This window comes from Notothenia coriiceps, unplaced genomic scaffold (genome assembly GCF_000735185.1).
Source record: "Notothenia coriiceps isolate Sejong01 unplaced genomic scaffold, NC01 NC01_scaffold00011603, whole genome shotgun sequence".
In the NCBI taxonomy this organism is placed as follows: Eukaryota; Metazoa; Chordata; class Actinopteri; order Perciformes; family Nototheniidae; genus Notothenia; species Notothenia coriiceps.
In genome coordinates, this window is record NW_011344304.1 from 89,691 (window position 1) to 107,685 (window position 17,995).

Genomic DNA, 17,995 nt, shown 5'->3' on the forward strand with positions numbered 1-17,995 from the left:
TCAGCTACGGGTTGTCATCGTGGATGTATGAAAGGAGCGAGGACATAACAAATTCACTCGGTAACCTTTTTTGCATTACTCTACTGACTGCATTTCCATTAGTTACTGCTTTCTGAATTAATTGGTTCATTAGCAAAGGCAATTAGTAGTGGGGGGCGCAAGGCCTGACTGATGTGCTTTTAGATGTATACATAGTCATTCATCTGGCAGATCTAAGGGCTTCTGAATACATCTGATCATCTGAATGCCTGGTCCGAGACTCGCTCTGCTGTGGTTTGAACCATTCAGCTGTTTGCATTTGTGGATCTTTATCCACTACTGCCATTCAAGCTGGATTGTTCCCCCTTTCCATTAATGTGTGAAGCTACATTAATTTGCGAGACTGAACAGACATCCAAAAAATAAAAGTTATTTTTATTTTTATTAATAAACTACACACTAAACCTAAATAAGACACTGAAAAAAACCTATAGTTGCTATTTGTAGAAATTGAAAATAAGATCAACTTTAATTTAATTATATTATCTGATGTATGCAATAATGTTTTTATTTTATTTTGTGATTTAAAACTACGCTGTTTTTAATTTATACTTTTTAAGTGATGCATTAATGTGTTCATTGCTTCATGTGGCAGCTGGTAAAGGTGGAACTCATTTGATTTAATGTATACAGAAATCTATACTGCAGGGCTGCCTAACCAATACAATGATATGTTCAAATTAATTAGATGGATTTGTATTAGTAATTACAGTCCCTAGTAACAATACTATGCTATTTAAAAATGTTATGGTGTAAAAAGAACAATATTTACATCAGATGTAGTAGAGTAGACGTTTAAAGAAATATAAAATAGAAATACTAAAGTACTTCAAAAGTTCACCTCAGTAGAGTACTTGAGTATGTATACATGAATAAAAAAGTATTCTTTGTTAAACTTCACTCGTGAAAAAGAGTAAGGTATTTGAAGATGTATGCAAATAAAATGCAAGAATTATAAAACGTGCAGGAATAATGGTCTATTGACGATGATTACTTAACTATGAAACGATGTTATTAAAATATGGGCATTTTTTTAAGTATTAATAGTTGTATATATATCTGGATATCACGATTGCCTTTAGTCAAACAACACAAATCAAAAAATGTTTCTTTTATGTTACAGGACGCATCCGTCTTCAGGACCCAGAATCCTCAGCGCCGAGGCAAGATGGAAGAACCCAGCAGCTGCGGGAGAACAATGTTTTGGCTCTAGATATTGAAACGGACAGCTGAGGGTGAACTACTCGAGCCTAAATAGCAGGTCATGGTCATGCAACGGTAAGATAAATTCATGAAATCAAGTTTATCGACCTATCCGGTCGTTGTAGCAGTGACACCCGGGACGGGACAGACAACAAAGCACGGAGCTCTAGCGTTAACGTTACCGCTAGTTAGCTGCTAAGTTAGCTGTCTCGGCTAGCCGGACGAGCATCATTGTTCGCTAGAGTTGTATGGGCCGTTTGTTATGGGTCATGCTTGTGTTGTCGTCCCATCACTTACAGTCGGTCCACAGCCCGGAAAACGAAGCCAAACACTTGGAGATAACAGCCAATAATAAGTTAAAACAATGTACGATAAGTGTTTACATTTATTTTGCATGCGCTAACTAGCATTTGTCCTTGATAATTTCTCCAGCTCGGTGATTGTGTGCGTCTTGTGTAATGCTAGTGTGTAATGATATCTCCCTCTTATTCTTTAATTTCATCTCAAAAAGTACAAAACTTACTTTGATTACTTGTCTTAAAACAGAATAGACTTCTCTCATGCTTTTGTTGTTTTTTTCTGTTCATATTTGCTCGTTTTTTTGGTGTTCATCAAGCGCAAGTCTGCTGCTGTTATTGCATGGCCATATTAATTATTGCCTGATCCTGCATCACAAAGGAGAAGGGCCCCGCAAGAATGGTTAGCCAAATGGTTAGCTAGGTAGCTAATTGAATAGCCAACAAGCTTGGTAGTTTTTCTTAAATGCACGCAGACCACGGGGTCCTCTCAACGCACGCTTTGTGTGCTGAAACAGATATGACAAAGATGAAGTCAGTCGGAGTGGCGGAAGTCTTATTCTTTTTTATTAAAAGTTTGCTTTTTGTTAGCCGGGTAGGTTATTTCTGCTAGCTCGCCATCAGAGCTGAAGGCATTTGTCAGCAGTCAGATGGCACTCATTAGCTGAACGGGTCGTTCATGTGGCAGCCAAAGATATCTGTAGAGTATGTACAAATCATTTAATTTGAAATACTAATGTAACCTCAGTGTAAATTGCCAAAAATAAATAAAATAACACTTTAGAGAGTCACATGTCCAACATTTGGATACCTGCGTGCAATGCATGCATACATTTAATTTAGATATGAACACGTTATACACCATTTTCAAATATCATTAATAAACATCTCGCTCGGAGCTCAACACATGCATTTGATTATCCTGTAGCTACGTAATTAAACCAACAGCCTTTCTGATGCAGTGTATGTGCACTCTCATTGGCAGATAAGCTCATGCAAATAGGATGACTGGGTCAGACAGCCCCATCAAACAGATTAACACAACTTCAATCCTCTCATTCCTCCTTGTGTTGTGTCTAGCATTGAGCCACTGTGACCTTTTTGCTTTGTAAAATACTGTAAACACACAGTGCAATCAACTAGAGATATATTTGGTACTCTGTAGCCCAAGTGTTGTCTGTTTTGCTTGATAACACTTGTAAATGTGTCAGACTGCAGCCCTTTTGTTGACCCACAAACCATCACATTTAATCCGACTAAGCGCCCAGTTGTGAGATCACTGGCCGTGACACTGATTCCTGAAGACCGAGATTAACTGGCTCCGTAATTGTTGTCTATTATTTGTGTATCGCCACCGATTGTTTTTCCTTTTATGTCTTCCTTGATGTGACCTTTAACTGTTTTAATGTTGAACTTCTATTGTTTTTTCCCCCTCACAGAATGACACTAATTCCCACCCTATAGTTTTCCTTCCCGCCGGCCTCCATCATGAACATCGTTCAAGACAAACTAGGCAATGAATACCTGCGCTCAAACCAGAGCATGGACTCCAATTTCGGCCCTGGCATGTTAATGTTCAGCCACCTACCCCCGGTGACCAGCTTCACCCGGCTGGCCGCCCACTCCGTCATGCAGGACCTGCCATCACAAGAGATGATCCTGAAGAAGGAGCGTGACTCGCCTGACTGCAGCATGGGCACCCAGGGTGGGCACATGGGGTGTGCAGGGGTGGGAGACTATGTTCACGCCATGGGTATTAAGCAGGAGAAGATGTCAGAACACGATTACCGCCTGCCAGTTTATCCCGGAGGGCTGGGGAAGAGCACAGAGCTGCTGGAGGTGACAGTCAGTAACAACCAGAGCCTGCTGGTGCATGATCTCAACATGGGCAACGTAAGTACCACTGGAATCAGAATGTGAGTGGGAGTTATAGCTGAAAAAATTGCTTTGCTCAAGTTGAGAGCTGAAACAATAAGTAAAATAATTGATTAATTGTCACAAATAAATACATTAATATCTCTTATATATCATACATTATTCATTAAAGTTAATAAAACACGTCAGATACCATTCATAGTGTGGCTAGCTATATTTTGCAGTAGATCCAGCCAGCTCGTTGTCATTATAACATAAAATGCGTGTGTGTGTATATATACACATATAAACCCCTTCATTTTATAAGCTTTTCCTTCAGTGCATTATTGTGTGGTTAGCAACAACATACACCAAGATTATTAAGAAAATCTAAATTAGTGAATGCTTTTTTGGTTAGTATTAAAGTCCCTGCTGTATTGTGCAACAGCCAATATTTCTAAAAGCCTGAGAGAGGGGGACCTGATAGAGGATGGGTGCGGGGAAGAATCTGTGTGAAACTGTTTATGGTGACATAAATCTTCTGACGGCTTTAGATGCAAAATATAAATGAGTGCCGCCCCCCCCCCCCCTCGCTCCCTCTGTTTCTCTTTCTGGGTAGAAGGGTGATGTCATACCGCTTCAGCATGAATGAAAACGTCATGGCAGAGACACAGCTGTCTTGTTTGAGCTTGCCCTTCATTTCAGACGTCTTTTGTGCTTATTCAAATAGAAATACACACAACCACACACTTCTAACAATAGCCTCAAACCCTAGGTCATCAGGGCTCTAGGTGCAAGTTTGTTGAAACATTTTTTTAATGATTGTCCTCACACTGCCAGAAGGAACATTTTTATTTTAAGGATTTAACAACCCTTAAATGTTTCAGTCTGGCTCTCATTATTACTTTAAGGAAATCTACGTTAATAAGCCTTACAGTCTGTATTCTTTTGTCGTGCTCCTAAATTGTTGCATTTTCTCGCACAGTGATGAGACTTTTTGGAAGTAAAATAGCGTTTTTAGCCCACAAACTGCTCAAATCAAGTTTTATTTTATTATGGCTATTCTATCTGCTGTTCTTGCCCTAAACATTGAGCTAATTTTGAGAACAGCAGGTGCACCCACATGTACCCTGTCAGTCTCCATATGGCACTGAGTTGCAGCATGTTCACTGGGAAATAATGGGCAATGCTGGAAGGCAAAAAGGAAGCAATCAGGAACCAATCTTTTTATTTATGTTGCATAAATATGCAACACAGATTGTTTGTGATAAACTTTAGTGAAGCGTAATACTTGTATTGTATTGTTTAGAATGTGAGGTGTTCAGTTTTTGTCTATTTCTTAGAGACAAGAGGTTAGACTAGTGGATAATGGCTCTCATTGAATTACAAGCTGCTTACACAAAGAAAGGCCGTGAATTTATGGCATTGTTATTTTACCCACTAGAACCACAGCGTGCACAATGGGTGCTCAGCAGACAATCACTAGACATTGTCCAAGTGTTTTGTTTGTTGTTGTGAGCAAAAAACAGACTTGTTTGCTGGATCGTTTTTTTTTTTTAGGCTTAGGCCCTTAACCTGCAATCAAATAATTTCCCTGCCGCAGCTCGCTCTCACGGCCCTCTCCCTCTCCCTTTGTCATCCTCACAGCTGCCGAGTCAGTTAGGAAAGGAGCCCACTGGGAGGAAAGGTCGAAGGTCAAATGGTGATGGACAGGATGGTAAACCAAGAAAGAAGAGAAATGAGGCAAAGGTTTGACATATATATCTGTGAATAATGTCAAATTTTGCAAATGTAGATCTATTAAATGGATAAATAAAAATGATTACAAATATACACATTTTAAAAATAAATAAATATGTTTATGTAATTTTTTTTCAACACGAAAACATTGTCCAAATAGATTTATTATGAGCGTAATCTGTAGAATAATGCTTTATTATTTAATCTACCCAATATGAACTGATCCTTTTGAATAATGAAAGATGATATAGAGGGCAGCTGACTGAATCTGACCCCTGTGTTTCTGTTGTGGTTCCACAGCAATCAATGATGCTGGATGGAGAAGGAGGCAACATGTCACCGGGGAACAAGCCTCACATCTGTGAGCACTGCGCTGCATCCTTCAGAAGCTCCTATCACCTACGTAGACACGTCCTCATCCACACAGGTATTTTACATTGCCCGTTTTACCATGATGCTCATCTTTTGTCATTTTTGTTTTTTTTAAATCATGTATTTTGATAAGGGCAAAACAAACGTTATCTTAGAAAAATAGCGGGGCAGGCTGTAAACATTTAGAAACTGAGTGTTGCTGTGATGGAAACAGGGAGGGACAACTCTTTTTTTAGCTTTAAGCCTCTACTGCCACGTCAGTGCTGAATGTTAGCAAAGTCAGCTAAAACACTTTTAAACCCTACGGTACAACATTACGATAAACACTTTGGTTTCAATGTGAGATGATTAGCAGTTTTGTGACCAAAGCAGTTATTATGAAACGGCTAGAGTTCAGCATTTCAGAAAATTATACTATCAGCTAAAGGTAACCTAAGATAAAAAAAAAGTGTACTTTCAGAATGATATAACATCTGCTAAAGTTTAGTGATTTCAGATAATTGATTTTAAAAGTAAACGATCAGCACGATTAAACACTTAATTTGTATTCAATTTTGTGCCTTTTTAGAATGATGATGGTCCATTTTAGTCTGAGCTCCTTTCAGAACGGCATGTGTTGTGAATGTTAATTTACCAAATACTGAATTAGACCATTGATATTAAATTCAATACAATCAGTTGCCTTACCCCCGAACACACAGGGCTTTTGTGAAGAGTGTGCAAAGTCAGTCAATTTCATTATTGTATAGAGGTGCTTCTAATTTTCAAAAAAGTGAACCATAAATGTGGCAATGACCATTTAGGAATGACATCTTTTTTTTACAGTATATATATATATCTCTGTGATTTTTCCTTTCAGGTGAAAGACCCTTCAGATGCAATCAGTGCAACATGAGTTTCATTCAGAAATACCTTCTCCAGCGACATGAGAAAATCCACAGCGGTGAGTGTTTTGACGAAAACCATCCGTATCATATCTTATTTAATCTGCGAGTCATTATGTGCTTCCAATAACAACTAACCTTGAGCGCTGCTGTCTTTGTAATGCAGGAGAAAAGCCATTCAGCTGTGACCAGTGTAACATGCGTTTCATTCAGAAGTACCACATGGAGAGGCACAAGAGGACTCACAGCGGAGAGAAGCCCTACAGATGTGAGACCTGCCAACAGGTCAGTGAGCTGTTTACTACCCTGATTATTTAATATGATATTTTGTAAATCGAAAGCTTAAAGGTAGGGTAGGTAATTCACTTCAGAAACACTTTTTGTTATATTCCATGGAATGCTCTTAACATCCCGATAGCGATGAATAAATTAAATGCTTTGACAATAAATATATACAAATATTTAATCTGTGGAAGCCGTGGCGCTGTAAAAAGCACGACCAATGATCTGCCTTGGCCCGCGGCAGATAATTAGATGGCCTACCTGCATGTCAGCCTTCCATCTCGTGCTCAAACTTATCTCGTGCCCTCATTGAAAGAATACATTTTTATTGTTTAAAGGTGGGGTAAGTAAGTTTGAGAAACCGGCTCGAGATACACTTTTTGTTATATTCCATGGAATGCTCTTAACATCCCGATAGCAATGAATATCTGAAGTGACTTTGACAAAAAATCCATTAAAAAATTCATCAGTTGAAGCCGTGGCGCTGTAAAAAGCACGACCAATCATCTGAGCCGGCCCGGCTAAAGTAACTGGATGGCCTACCTGCCTGTCAGCCTTCCATCTGTGCACAAACTTATCTCGTGCCCTCATTGGTCATGTGCGCGTTCGTGTGTGTTGGAGGAGGGGCTCTGTAAGGAAGGGGCAGATTTGTGTACTTTCAAATTAGGGCGCGCTCGAGATGGTTTCTCCAAAATGACATACCCCACCTTTAAGAGAATAAAATGTTAGAATAAAAATAAATAAAGTAAAGGACAGTCAGTCAAATGTGCTCGTCCCACTTCCTCTCAATCACTTGACCTCGCCCATTGGTATTGTGTAACAGCATATTGTACGGAGGCCACTTCAAGGACAGCGGGAAAATATACTTTTACAAACCTCTTACATTCTTCCTGACACAATCCATTCGTTATGAGGCTTGGGGAGTAACAGGATTATGTCATTAGGATACAAAAAGAAGGTATTCCTCACTCCTTATCAGCGGAGGCAGCAGGGGTGAAGTGTGGTGGTGGAGGAGGAGATGAAGAGGACATATTTCAGAGGAGCTTGGCAGAGGAGTGGTTGTGTTGGATCTTGGCCGATCTCTTCTTCTGTGAATGAGGCAATCAGGACGGTGGGACTAATCGATGGCCGTGACCCAGAAGGGAAAACCTCTGCCAGCTGACCACTGCTTCTGTGGAGTAGAGAATGACATTTCAATTATCTTTCATTTAAAATATGAACACATTTGTTTCGCTTACCGTCCAATCTATTCAAACACATTTATGTTAATTCACTTGTATTTCTTTTTAAGATTCTCCCATTTCCTGTGTCCCTGACAGCCTCCCCTACACTCCTTTTATAGGCGCATTGATCCTGTGTATACAGAAATAATAATTCAGGTCATGTAATGCCTCTCAACTAAAGCATCCCACAGTTATAATTAGTAGATAAACAATCAAAACAGACAAACACCAAACAGAAATCACCACCTTCTCAGCAGAGGTAACAATCATAGCTATTCAAATCTATGTTGAGGAACATTTAGTTTGAGGGTAACAAGATATATACATAGGGTAAAGAGAGCTATAAAAGTGTTGGTTCATGACAAATAAGTGAATATATTATAATATGTATATACTAAGGCTTGTAAATAGACAATATGTAGGTATTGTAAAACGTCCTGTTTCAAAAACACTCAATTTCTTCATCTTACTTTAGTTGTAAGCAACCAGTTTTATATGCACGACTGCCACTTAGCCTAAATATATTCTCGCATCAAATGCATAAGTGCAATGGATTGTGGGTAATATATACAACTCCAGTGTCCGTAGTTGTTCCCCTCGCTCCCTCAAACCTCTCAGCATCACTCAGTTTCTCAGACAGATGGATCAACTCTTATATGGGCAGCGAAAACTCTCCTGAGGAACTAGTGGCACACAGGACTAATACAAAATCACCTGGGTGTTACTTCGGAAATGTTTCAAGGAAATTGTATTACATTGGAAAGTGGTAGTCGGTAGTTCGGCTCCCTTTTGGCTAACTTGCTTATACTGTAAAGCGCAGGCAGAAAAGGAGGCAGTAAAAAGTGATAAATGAAGTGGCTAATCTCATGAGGAATATGAACTTAAAGACTCATTTTGGAAAGTTCAGTTTGTTTTATTAAACCTTTTCAAACTATTCAATCAATGTTTATTTATATAGCCCAATATCACAAATGTTACATTTGTCTCAGTGGACTTCACAGTTTGTACAGAATATCAGTATGACAATACGACACCCTCTGTCCTTAGACCCTCTGTCCTTAGACCCTCACATCGTACAAGGAAAAACTTCCAGAGAAAACCCACAGTTTAAAGGGGAACATGGGAGAACCCTCAGGGAGAGCAACAGAGGAGGGATCCCTCTCCAGGACGGACAGACGTGCAATAGATGCCGTGTGTAATTGGAAGAGTAATACATTTGCAACATAGGTAGAACCAAATGTTTTGGAAACTGCAATGTGTCTATAATAAAGAAGATGCAATCACGAGGATGTCATCCATGTGGGCCTCAGGACTTGCAGGACTCAGGACCACAGCAGCAGGATCAGCCACGACTCAGGATCCCGGTGTATATAGACACCAAAAATAAATTTGGGGAAGCTGGGTTATTGGGAACATGAGAGTACACAGGTACAGACAGAGAGAAGGAAGAAGTAAGGTGTCCCCCGACAAACTAAGCCTATATCAGCAAAACTAGGGGCTGAATCTAATCAGCCCTAACTATAAGCTTTATCAAAAAGGAAGGTCTTAAGCGCACTCTTAAAAACGGATAGGGTGTCTGCCGTCCGAACACAAACTGGAAGCTGATTCCACAAAAGTGGAGCTTGATAAGANCCAAATCGTTTGAGACCCACTGAGATAACTTAGACTAAAGTTTACAATATAATCACTCAGCGAGTCCTTTACCTCCCTGAGCTGATGTTATCTCAGCCTCTCAGTCCGACAGGAGAGGACTCTCCCTCTCCTTATTGTTGAAAAAGCTTCTAATCTCCGTTAGCTCCGAGCTAGCACCAGATACTAACAACAACCCCTGTAACTCTCTCTGTCTCGCTCTGTCTCTCTCGCTCTGTCTCTCTATCTCTGTCTCTCTCTCTCTCTCTCACACACAAACTGCGCTCCTGCCACACACACAAACAGACGCTCCTCCTTGACGACGACCACTTGCGTAAAAAAAAAAACACATTTGAAAAGTGGGGGGGACACAAACGAGATTTTGAAAAGTGGGGGGGACATGTCCCCCCTGTCCCCAGTGGAAATTACGCCCATGGGTATACAATACATGTTTAAATGGCATACTGTAGTGTGAATATGAGCAGCTCAATTGTGGGAACTGCATTGTGGGAGCGAAGCGTAGATTTGCTCGCATTGCTGGCGACGAAAGTTGAGCAATGTTCAACTTTTGAAGCTTCGGCGGAAGCGTCAGCCAATCGAATAATATGCCAGTACAAGCTCTAGCCAATCAAACCGCTGCTTGTGTGTCCGGGGCGGGAGATTCATGTGATGTAGGTTGTTGGTCGAGTTTCAGCGTCCCCCGCCGGCAAGCGATAACGCACGCCGCCGTGTGGACAGGCCGTTAAAGCAGGACAATGAGGTGAGAGAGAAATCTAAGAAAGATAAGGGTCAAAGAGGCNGCAGGGAACGAAGATGAGACGAGACAGAAAAGGAAGTGGAGAGAGATTCAAATTATTTCACTGCATGTCTGGTACAAATTAATAGAAGGTGTTTGATACCACACATACACACGGTACCGCCGGGATGTGTGTGAGTGTTCATGAACAAGACTGAATTATTCAGAAGCGAGCTGGGACTCGCTGAGTAAACATTAAGTCGAAATAGAGATGCGACTTCACACACCGTTGTACACAGACAGACAGACAGACAGACAGACAGACAGACAGACAGACAGACAGACAGACAGACAGACAGACAGACAGACACACAGGGAGACAGACACACAGGGAGACCTCTCCTCTGGGACCCTCACACAGATGGGACAGGAAATGTGTCACTGGGGCACAGTCAGACAGCGGCGGCCATCTTGGTGCCACTGATCCAGCTAGACTGTGTAAACCCCGAGGGAAATGACAGTCTGATTTTTCCAGGTTATCGACCCCATTAACTGCTGTTTCTCCGTCTTTCTGCTGGACTGAGTGTTGACAACTTGCCTGATAAAACGTGTGAAAGCGTGGAGAGTTGGGGCACTCATCAAGGAGGATTTGCACCTGCAGAAAAAGGGTTCACTGGATTGATTTGAAATTGATAGTCATAATTAGTGGGAGTGAAGTAAATCAGACATGATATGCAGTAAGCAACAGAGCTGTAATGCTCTGTAATGAGACTGTTATAAATAGACCTAAAGGCTATTTGATCTTTCTTAAATTCACAATGTTGAGCTCTCATATTGGAGTCTCGGCATGTTGTTTACATGCATATATTTCTCATAAAATATAATCCATGAATGTGTTTAAATAAGTAGCTTACAGTGATAAGAGTGACAAGATTAAACAAAACCATACTTTGTATTCTTCCTTCATACATGAGTGACAAGCGAGATTTTGCCATCGATTGTCATGTCTGAGTAAATTAAAACTGCTGTCTGTATGTTATTCTTAATAGTAATAATAATAATATGGATAATTTCTACTCTATGTTATTTTCATAGTTTTCTTGGAATTTCACATTATTTCTGTTTAATCTTTGACTTCTCCGCTCTTCTAGGATTAGTGAGTCTGACGGCAAGAATAAATCTCCAGCTTTTCGTTATCCCGTGTTCCTCGCACTCTTCTTCTGCTGCGTGTTTGCTCGCTGCGCTCGGCTGCTGGAGCTGGGGAACATGGGATAGCTGTCTAACCCCCCCGTCACCTGTGGAGATACGCCGGATGGATGCACCCTGTGGAAATTAACGCCGAGATTATGCAAATCCAAATTGAACTGTGAAGTTAAGAGGCTCGGCCCAGTGACCTCGTCATCTCACACAGGCGGATCCACATACAGCGCTCAAGTGCATGCACACACACACTCACACACATAGTAATAAATGAATACACGTGTGCAAAAACACAGCGACATGAACAGAGAGTCACAAATCACAGCTCTTTCCTTCCTTTGTCCCTGTTTGTGTGTACTTGTGAGTGCATGTGCCTCTCCTGCCTGCAAGCATGAGCTGAATTATAATTTGGTCATTAGTCCCGTGTCCTAAATTAGCACACACACAGTCACATGTGTGCACAGGCCACTGGGGTTCCAGCTGCGACAGCATGAGTTCATGTGCAGCCTCCACAAAGAACAATTTGGACTAAATGGAGAAAAACAAATCATTTTCCGAGGCAGCACTGTGACATAAATAATGATATATCCAGCCTTCAAAAAAGACAAAATAATGAAAACTTACATTTTAGACTGTGCTGCACCCAGAGCTGGGTTTGCAACACATATATAATAAGGTATAATTATAGATTTACACGTGCCAAAAGTGCAGAAAACACATCCCAGCGTGTAAGCAATGAGATAACATGCATAGACCCGTATCGTAAACCAAACATAACATGAGCAAAATCATGTTAAACACAGAGGTAATTGGATAAGTGATGGCTGATCCATGCTCAGTGTTCTGTAAAACGCTGTTACATGCAATGAATAATAAGGCTGGTTTCAAAACAGCACCATGCCATTTCACTGTCACGGGAAAAACAACATGGGAGATTGTCTCGCATTTTGAGTATTGATCGAAAATAGGCTGTAATATCCAACAAATATGAGAATTAGTGCACATCTGCTAACACAGAACATCACTACATCTACATTTGCTCAACACATACATCAGTTTAAGTCTAAAAAGGAGCACGACATCCACCTGGGGAAATGCAGAATTTGAGGAGGATGAATATGTCCTTTTGCCTGTCCTCTGTGACAGGTGACAGGTGACAGATATTCACACACACTGATACATTCATATGTGTTAATGTAACAGCACTCACTTTCACACACATCGCCTCACACGTCCTAATCATATTTAAGGTTGCACACAGTGATTATAAACGCTGGCAGAATGTAATGGTCGGCTCAGCAATCCCCTGACATTTCAGCTGCTAAGTGTATTTTTGTGTGTTTGTGTGTGTGTGTGTGTGTGTGTGTGTGTGTGTGTGTGTGTGTGTGTGTGTGTGTGTGTGTGTGTGTGTGTGTGTGTGTGTGTGTGTTAACAGACAGGCAAACAGCAGTGTGTGTGGGTGGTGTTAGAAAGAGTGGTGGCGTAGATGTGGACTGGAGAGAATATTAAGTTGAACCTAATATTTGTTATTTAAACGTAATAGTATTGCTTTCAACTAAGCTAATACAGTTATGTGGAATAAAAGCATAAAACTTGTAATTTTTAAGTCCATTTTTCAGTGTAGACGGAGAGATTAAGTAAGCGGGAACTAAAAGAGCAAAGGTAAGTCAGAGAAGTCAAGGCAGAAGGCGAGAGAAAAGCTGGGATTGTGTGAAAGAGAGATATCTACGAGGATCTCCAGGTTGTGACCATCATCACCATCAAAGTGTGCCAATGTCTCATCACCTCATGTCTTATCATCATTTAATAGATTTCTCCTTTGGCCCCAATACAACTGAGTCAAAAGATATTTCATCGTTATATCAGATTTAGTTTCAATTTATTTCCATTTGGTAGAGTAAACAAAAGTATGTGATCCTCCCATCCCCTCTCACGTGGTGACACCCCTCACACTAGTTGCCTGGTAGGGTGTGAATATTATTATAATGACAATACAAATAATACATTTGACACAAGAGTAAAAATATATAAATGTTTGTTGAAGTATCCTAGCGTTATAATCAACTTCATGGGCTATGATGATTATCTTATAGTTGTTTCATTATTTCAATTTAATTTGGTTTGTGGAGGAGAACACATGGTGGATGTTACATACTTTAAATCAGAAAAAGTAGTAATGGCTGTTTTTTGTTTGGCTTTTATTCAGTCAGTAAGTAATTGGATAGGTAGCGTTAGCTTAGTAGCTACTGTTGCTACTTTACATTGTTAACTGTTATTTATATACTGATTATCAAGAGAATAACAGTAACGCAAATAGAAATAGATGAATATTCAATTAATGAAATGATTGTAAGGGTTACTCATTGTTCTTCTGGAATAAATAAATAAAGGCAAAATGGTAATAGTCGAATAACCGTATCTGTGCAGAGATGGGAGAAAGAGGCGAAGTCCCTCCCTTTCCGGAGGAGCTCCATGCGGACTTATTTCGGGAAAAAGTATGTATTGAAGTCAATGGAGAGAGAAAGATTATCTTTTATTAATAATTTTATAATTTTTTTGACTTGGAAAATTATCTTTTAGATTGACAAACATCATATGTGTAATTCGTGGCACAATTCAAACGGGATCGAAAGATAATCTTTCTCTCTCCATTGACTTCAATGCATAACTTTTCCAAAATAAGGTCCCATGGAGCTCCACCGGAAGGGGAGGGACTTCGCCGAGAGTTACACATATGATGTTTGTCATTTTAAAAGATAATTTTACAAGTCAAAAAAATAAAAATGTGTCGACACTTTTTTTTTGTGAAACGCTCAATGAACTACATCTCCCGTCTCGCACCACACACCAAGACGGCCGTCACGTTGGCACATTTCACTTCTTTCTTTCAGAATGAGGCGGAAAGTATTAAACGAGGTGAAAATCACTCCAAGTCTGGGCAAGTTGAGAGCTGTACACACACAGAAGGGGAGTTAGACGGTTCCATAAAAGCCAGCATGCGGGACCGGGACTAGCATGCTGGCAGTCAATCAAACTAGAAATAAATTAAAGAAGCCCCCACACCAAAAAAAAAACCTCTACAAACCATTATCATAGACTTAAGACCCTTTGACATGGATTCAACTTTTAGGGGATTTGACTCTCTACATGTGTGCTTCCCTTCATCCTCTCCACGATTTGCTGTGACGTGTCTCCCTACGTTAACATTTCCTCTCTCGACCCCCTCGTATCTTTGCTGTTTCTCATCCCCCCCACCACTTCCGTTCACCCTTCATTTTCCAATGACACAGAGGATCATGTCCTCTCCCTGGGGAATGAGATGTAACTTAATACGGGTCAGTGATACACAGACAAAATGTCCGCCCCACCCCTAACCCAGTTAGTCACTGACACCGAGAGGGTGGAGCTGGGGGGGTATTTGGGAGTATAGAGATACTGTAAGCATAAGTCTGTGTAGCTATATGTATATGTACGTGACGCCGCAATGATTAGTCATGGAGTAGATACCTCCTGTCACAGCACGCTAAAAGGGTCATCATGACCTTATAGCACACTTCCCGGCCTCTGCAACACGCCTTAAAAATGCTGACAGGCAGATAATGGTAATGATGATAAAGGAGGATCCCCAGTTCTCTTTCGTTTATGGATGATTACGGCAAGAATGTTCAAATGTCAATCCAAACATGTCCTTGTTTCAGGGTTCAGAGGCTTCTTATGCATATCATATGGCGCCGGTGATGATGGCTGCCGTGTCTTTGGCTCCTCTCCAACTCTGCCTTTTTTTCGTATTAGTTCAGTGTTTGTTAACCCATTTCATCTGTTTTATTGTGTTGCACTGTTAGAGGAGCCTGTGACCTAATATTTTCGTTTACATATCTACACTGTAGCTATGTACAGATGACAATAAAAGCCTTGAATCTTGAGTTCTGTAGATGTTTTTTTTTATTAAGGCCACTCGAATGAAGGACAATCATTTATCAGCTCCCCTCCATGCAAAAAGCAGCTGAGTAATCCTAGTCTGTTGGGATTAGCAAGCCTATGACCTTGATTGGGACTGGCCGGCATCAATATAGCGTGTTGATCGACCAGTGAAAGCACACAAAACTCTCCCCCCTGACAGAGGCAGATAAACAAAACAGAAAGACAGCCGAGCCTGTTCTCATATGACCCTGCTCTGAATTCAGTTATTAGTTTCTGTTTGATTTTTTAAAAAGTGCTTATTACAGTTTTGCATTAGTTGGCCAAGAGTAGCCTTTTCTATTTGTGCTGGGGCTAGAATTTGTCGTTCAGTTGGTTTACCTTGTGAAGCTCCGAAAAAACTGTTGCTTTCCACTAATTAGAGCCCAAGAGATGCCACTTCACAACAACAACATTGCTGCTTTTCCCAGCAACCCCAGCACCATTTTCCTCACAACAATAACATCAACAACAGCGGACTGTGTCAGAGTTTATGTTGCTCTTTTACCGTTGAACCAGATTGAGTTGCAAGCATGACTTCTCCAACAACTTTCTACACTTTATCATGATCAGTCCAGTAAGTAGGTTATTGCTTCAATCTCTGATGTATGTTCCTCTTGGTGCCAGCAATGCAAAGAGTTGGTGCCCGATTTAAACCACTTTTTGTGTCCGAGAGCCGGCGCTTCAGCAGATGAAAAACAATAAACTGGTTTCAAATCGGGCTCTGGCTCCAAATACACCATAAAACAGCCTCAGTGGACAAGGGGCCGAAGAGGGGGACCGCTCAAAACCTTCAATACTAGGAGTCTCGACAATGAACGAAGGAACATTAGTGCAATTTCTTAAAAACAAGTGTGCTTGGTGTAAAGTGGTTTTAAATGTATCTTGTAGTTTTCACACGATACAAACAAGGACAAATTATTATGCAGAGATATTTAGAACCGAGTCATCGAACCACATGTAGTGTTGGATATATGAAAATAATGATTGTAATGTGCCTACACACAAGGGTCAGGTATCTGTGGGTTGCTAATGGTGGGCCAGTCACTTTTAAAAGGTGTTAGGATATTTTAAATGCACCATACAGGCTCTTTTTGTGTCCCCTTCATAGACAAACAGGCGGGAGTGCTGTGCTTATCTCACAGTTTAATGAAGCAATCGAGTTGATGTGTCCATTATCACTAAGAGAAATCAAGAACTGTGTGGCTAATCTCCATCAGTTTGTTTACCTCTTTAATGAGCAACATCTTAAGAGAGGCTTGTATGAGAGCAGATGCTGCAGTGTGTGTTCCTGGAGCGTCGCCTGCAGCCACTGTTTCCTGCTGCTCGCTGTTCGGCAGACACTACTCTGAAGCTGGATTAAGTTTTTATGACACACCTGTCTTTATTTGTGTTCCTGCAACATCTTCTGCCCTTTGGAAACATCATTATGTGTCCCCTGAAGTCAGAAGTAATGGTTCAGCACAAGAGCCAGTCACGGTTCAGTTCAATTGTTATTGTGATTCTGCTTATTTTGAAGTGAGGCCATGCAGAACACAATCAATGGGAATAAATGCACTCACACAGCTAGAGAAAGTTCTTAACAGAGGAAGAGATTGTTAAAGTATGTACCTGTGTCTTTTAAGTGAGGGAAAAATGTGTTTCACGGTTTTTAGATATGATTTTAAACTGAAAACCTACCGATATTTAAACATTTAATGCTATTTTTCTGATTGCTGTTTTTATATCCAATGGTGGCCGACGGGTGCAAACGCATCAAATGGCCAAAAACACTTAAATTAGAAGCAACACACTGCATATTCAAAAACGATACAGATATAAAAACAAAACAAATTAAGAAACATCTTCACCGCATCACTTTTTAGCTTCTCCTGGTTTTTTCCATTTGGTTTTGAGGTTTCTTGCAACATTTTGAATTTGCAGCATTTCAATTAGCGCTTTCACACCGCAGTACTTTTCCCACAAAGGTTCATCAGAATTTAGATTCCGAACTCAGATCGCGTTCACACCGGAATAAGTCACTGGGGGAGGATTAGTCAAATGAAGCCGCTGACGTCATGATGTCTTCTTCGGGTTTACTGGCAGGCCGCAAACAACTTCACGGCGTATACTGCCACCCGAAGTCCCCGGAGTTAGGGACTGGCTTCAGTAGAAGCTGCTGGGACTCCCAGCAGCTTCTACTGAAGCCTTCCGAGTAAATCGCCAGAACGCCGACACCACACATCTTTTGTGTTGCCATAAGTTAGTCTCTCTGCGTTTGTGCTAATGCTAATGCTAATGCTAATAATGCTAATGCGAGGATAATAAAATGGCAGCTTCACAAAACTTTCTGTGAGTTTTACGGGCCGTGGTTTGCAATCCGCCCAGCCAATCAGACATAGGAACCTTTTTCTCCCAGGAAAGTCCCTGCTCTCTAGCAGTGATGGAAAAAGGGGTAAAAAGGTTCTCATGAACTCATTTTAGTTCCGGATTTTTTTGTTGTAAACGTAACATTTTGGAACTAAAGTGGGAAAAGTACTGCGGTGTGAAAGCGCCTATTATGCAGCTTTTTTAGTAAACGCTGCCCATATTTGTCAAGTT

At 40.7% G+C, this 17,995-nt stretch overlaps 1 protein-coding gene across 1 annotated transcript in view; it reads left to right on the plus strand.

The window, feature by feature from the left end:
* Window positions 1-1,180: 1,180 nt before the first annotated feature.
* LOC104946856 (zinc finger protein 281-like) overlaps window positions 1,181-17,995 on the plus strand; it is a 25,800-nt gene continuing 8,985 nt past the window's right edge. Inside the window, exons 1-6 of the mRNA XM_010772746.1 lie at window positions 1,181-1,317; window positions 2,978-3,431; window positions 5,040-5,141; window positions 5,433-5,559; window positions 6,364-6,447; window positions 6,555-6,673. Coding sequence (XP_010771048.1) covers window positions 3,027-3,431; window positions 5,040-5,141; window positions 5,433-5,559; window positions 6,364-6,447; window positions 6,555-6,673 — 837 coding nt within the window. The 5' untranslated portion in view covers window positions 1,181-1,317; window positions 2,978-3,026. The remainder of the gene's footprint in view (window positions 1,318-2,977; window positions 3,432-5,039; window positions 5,142-5,432; window positions 5,560-6,363; window positions 6,448-6,554; window positions 6,674-17,995) is intronic.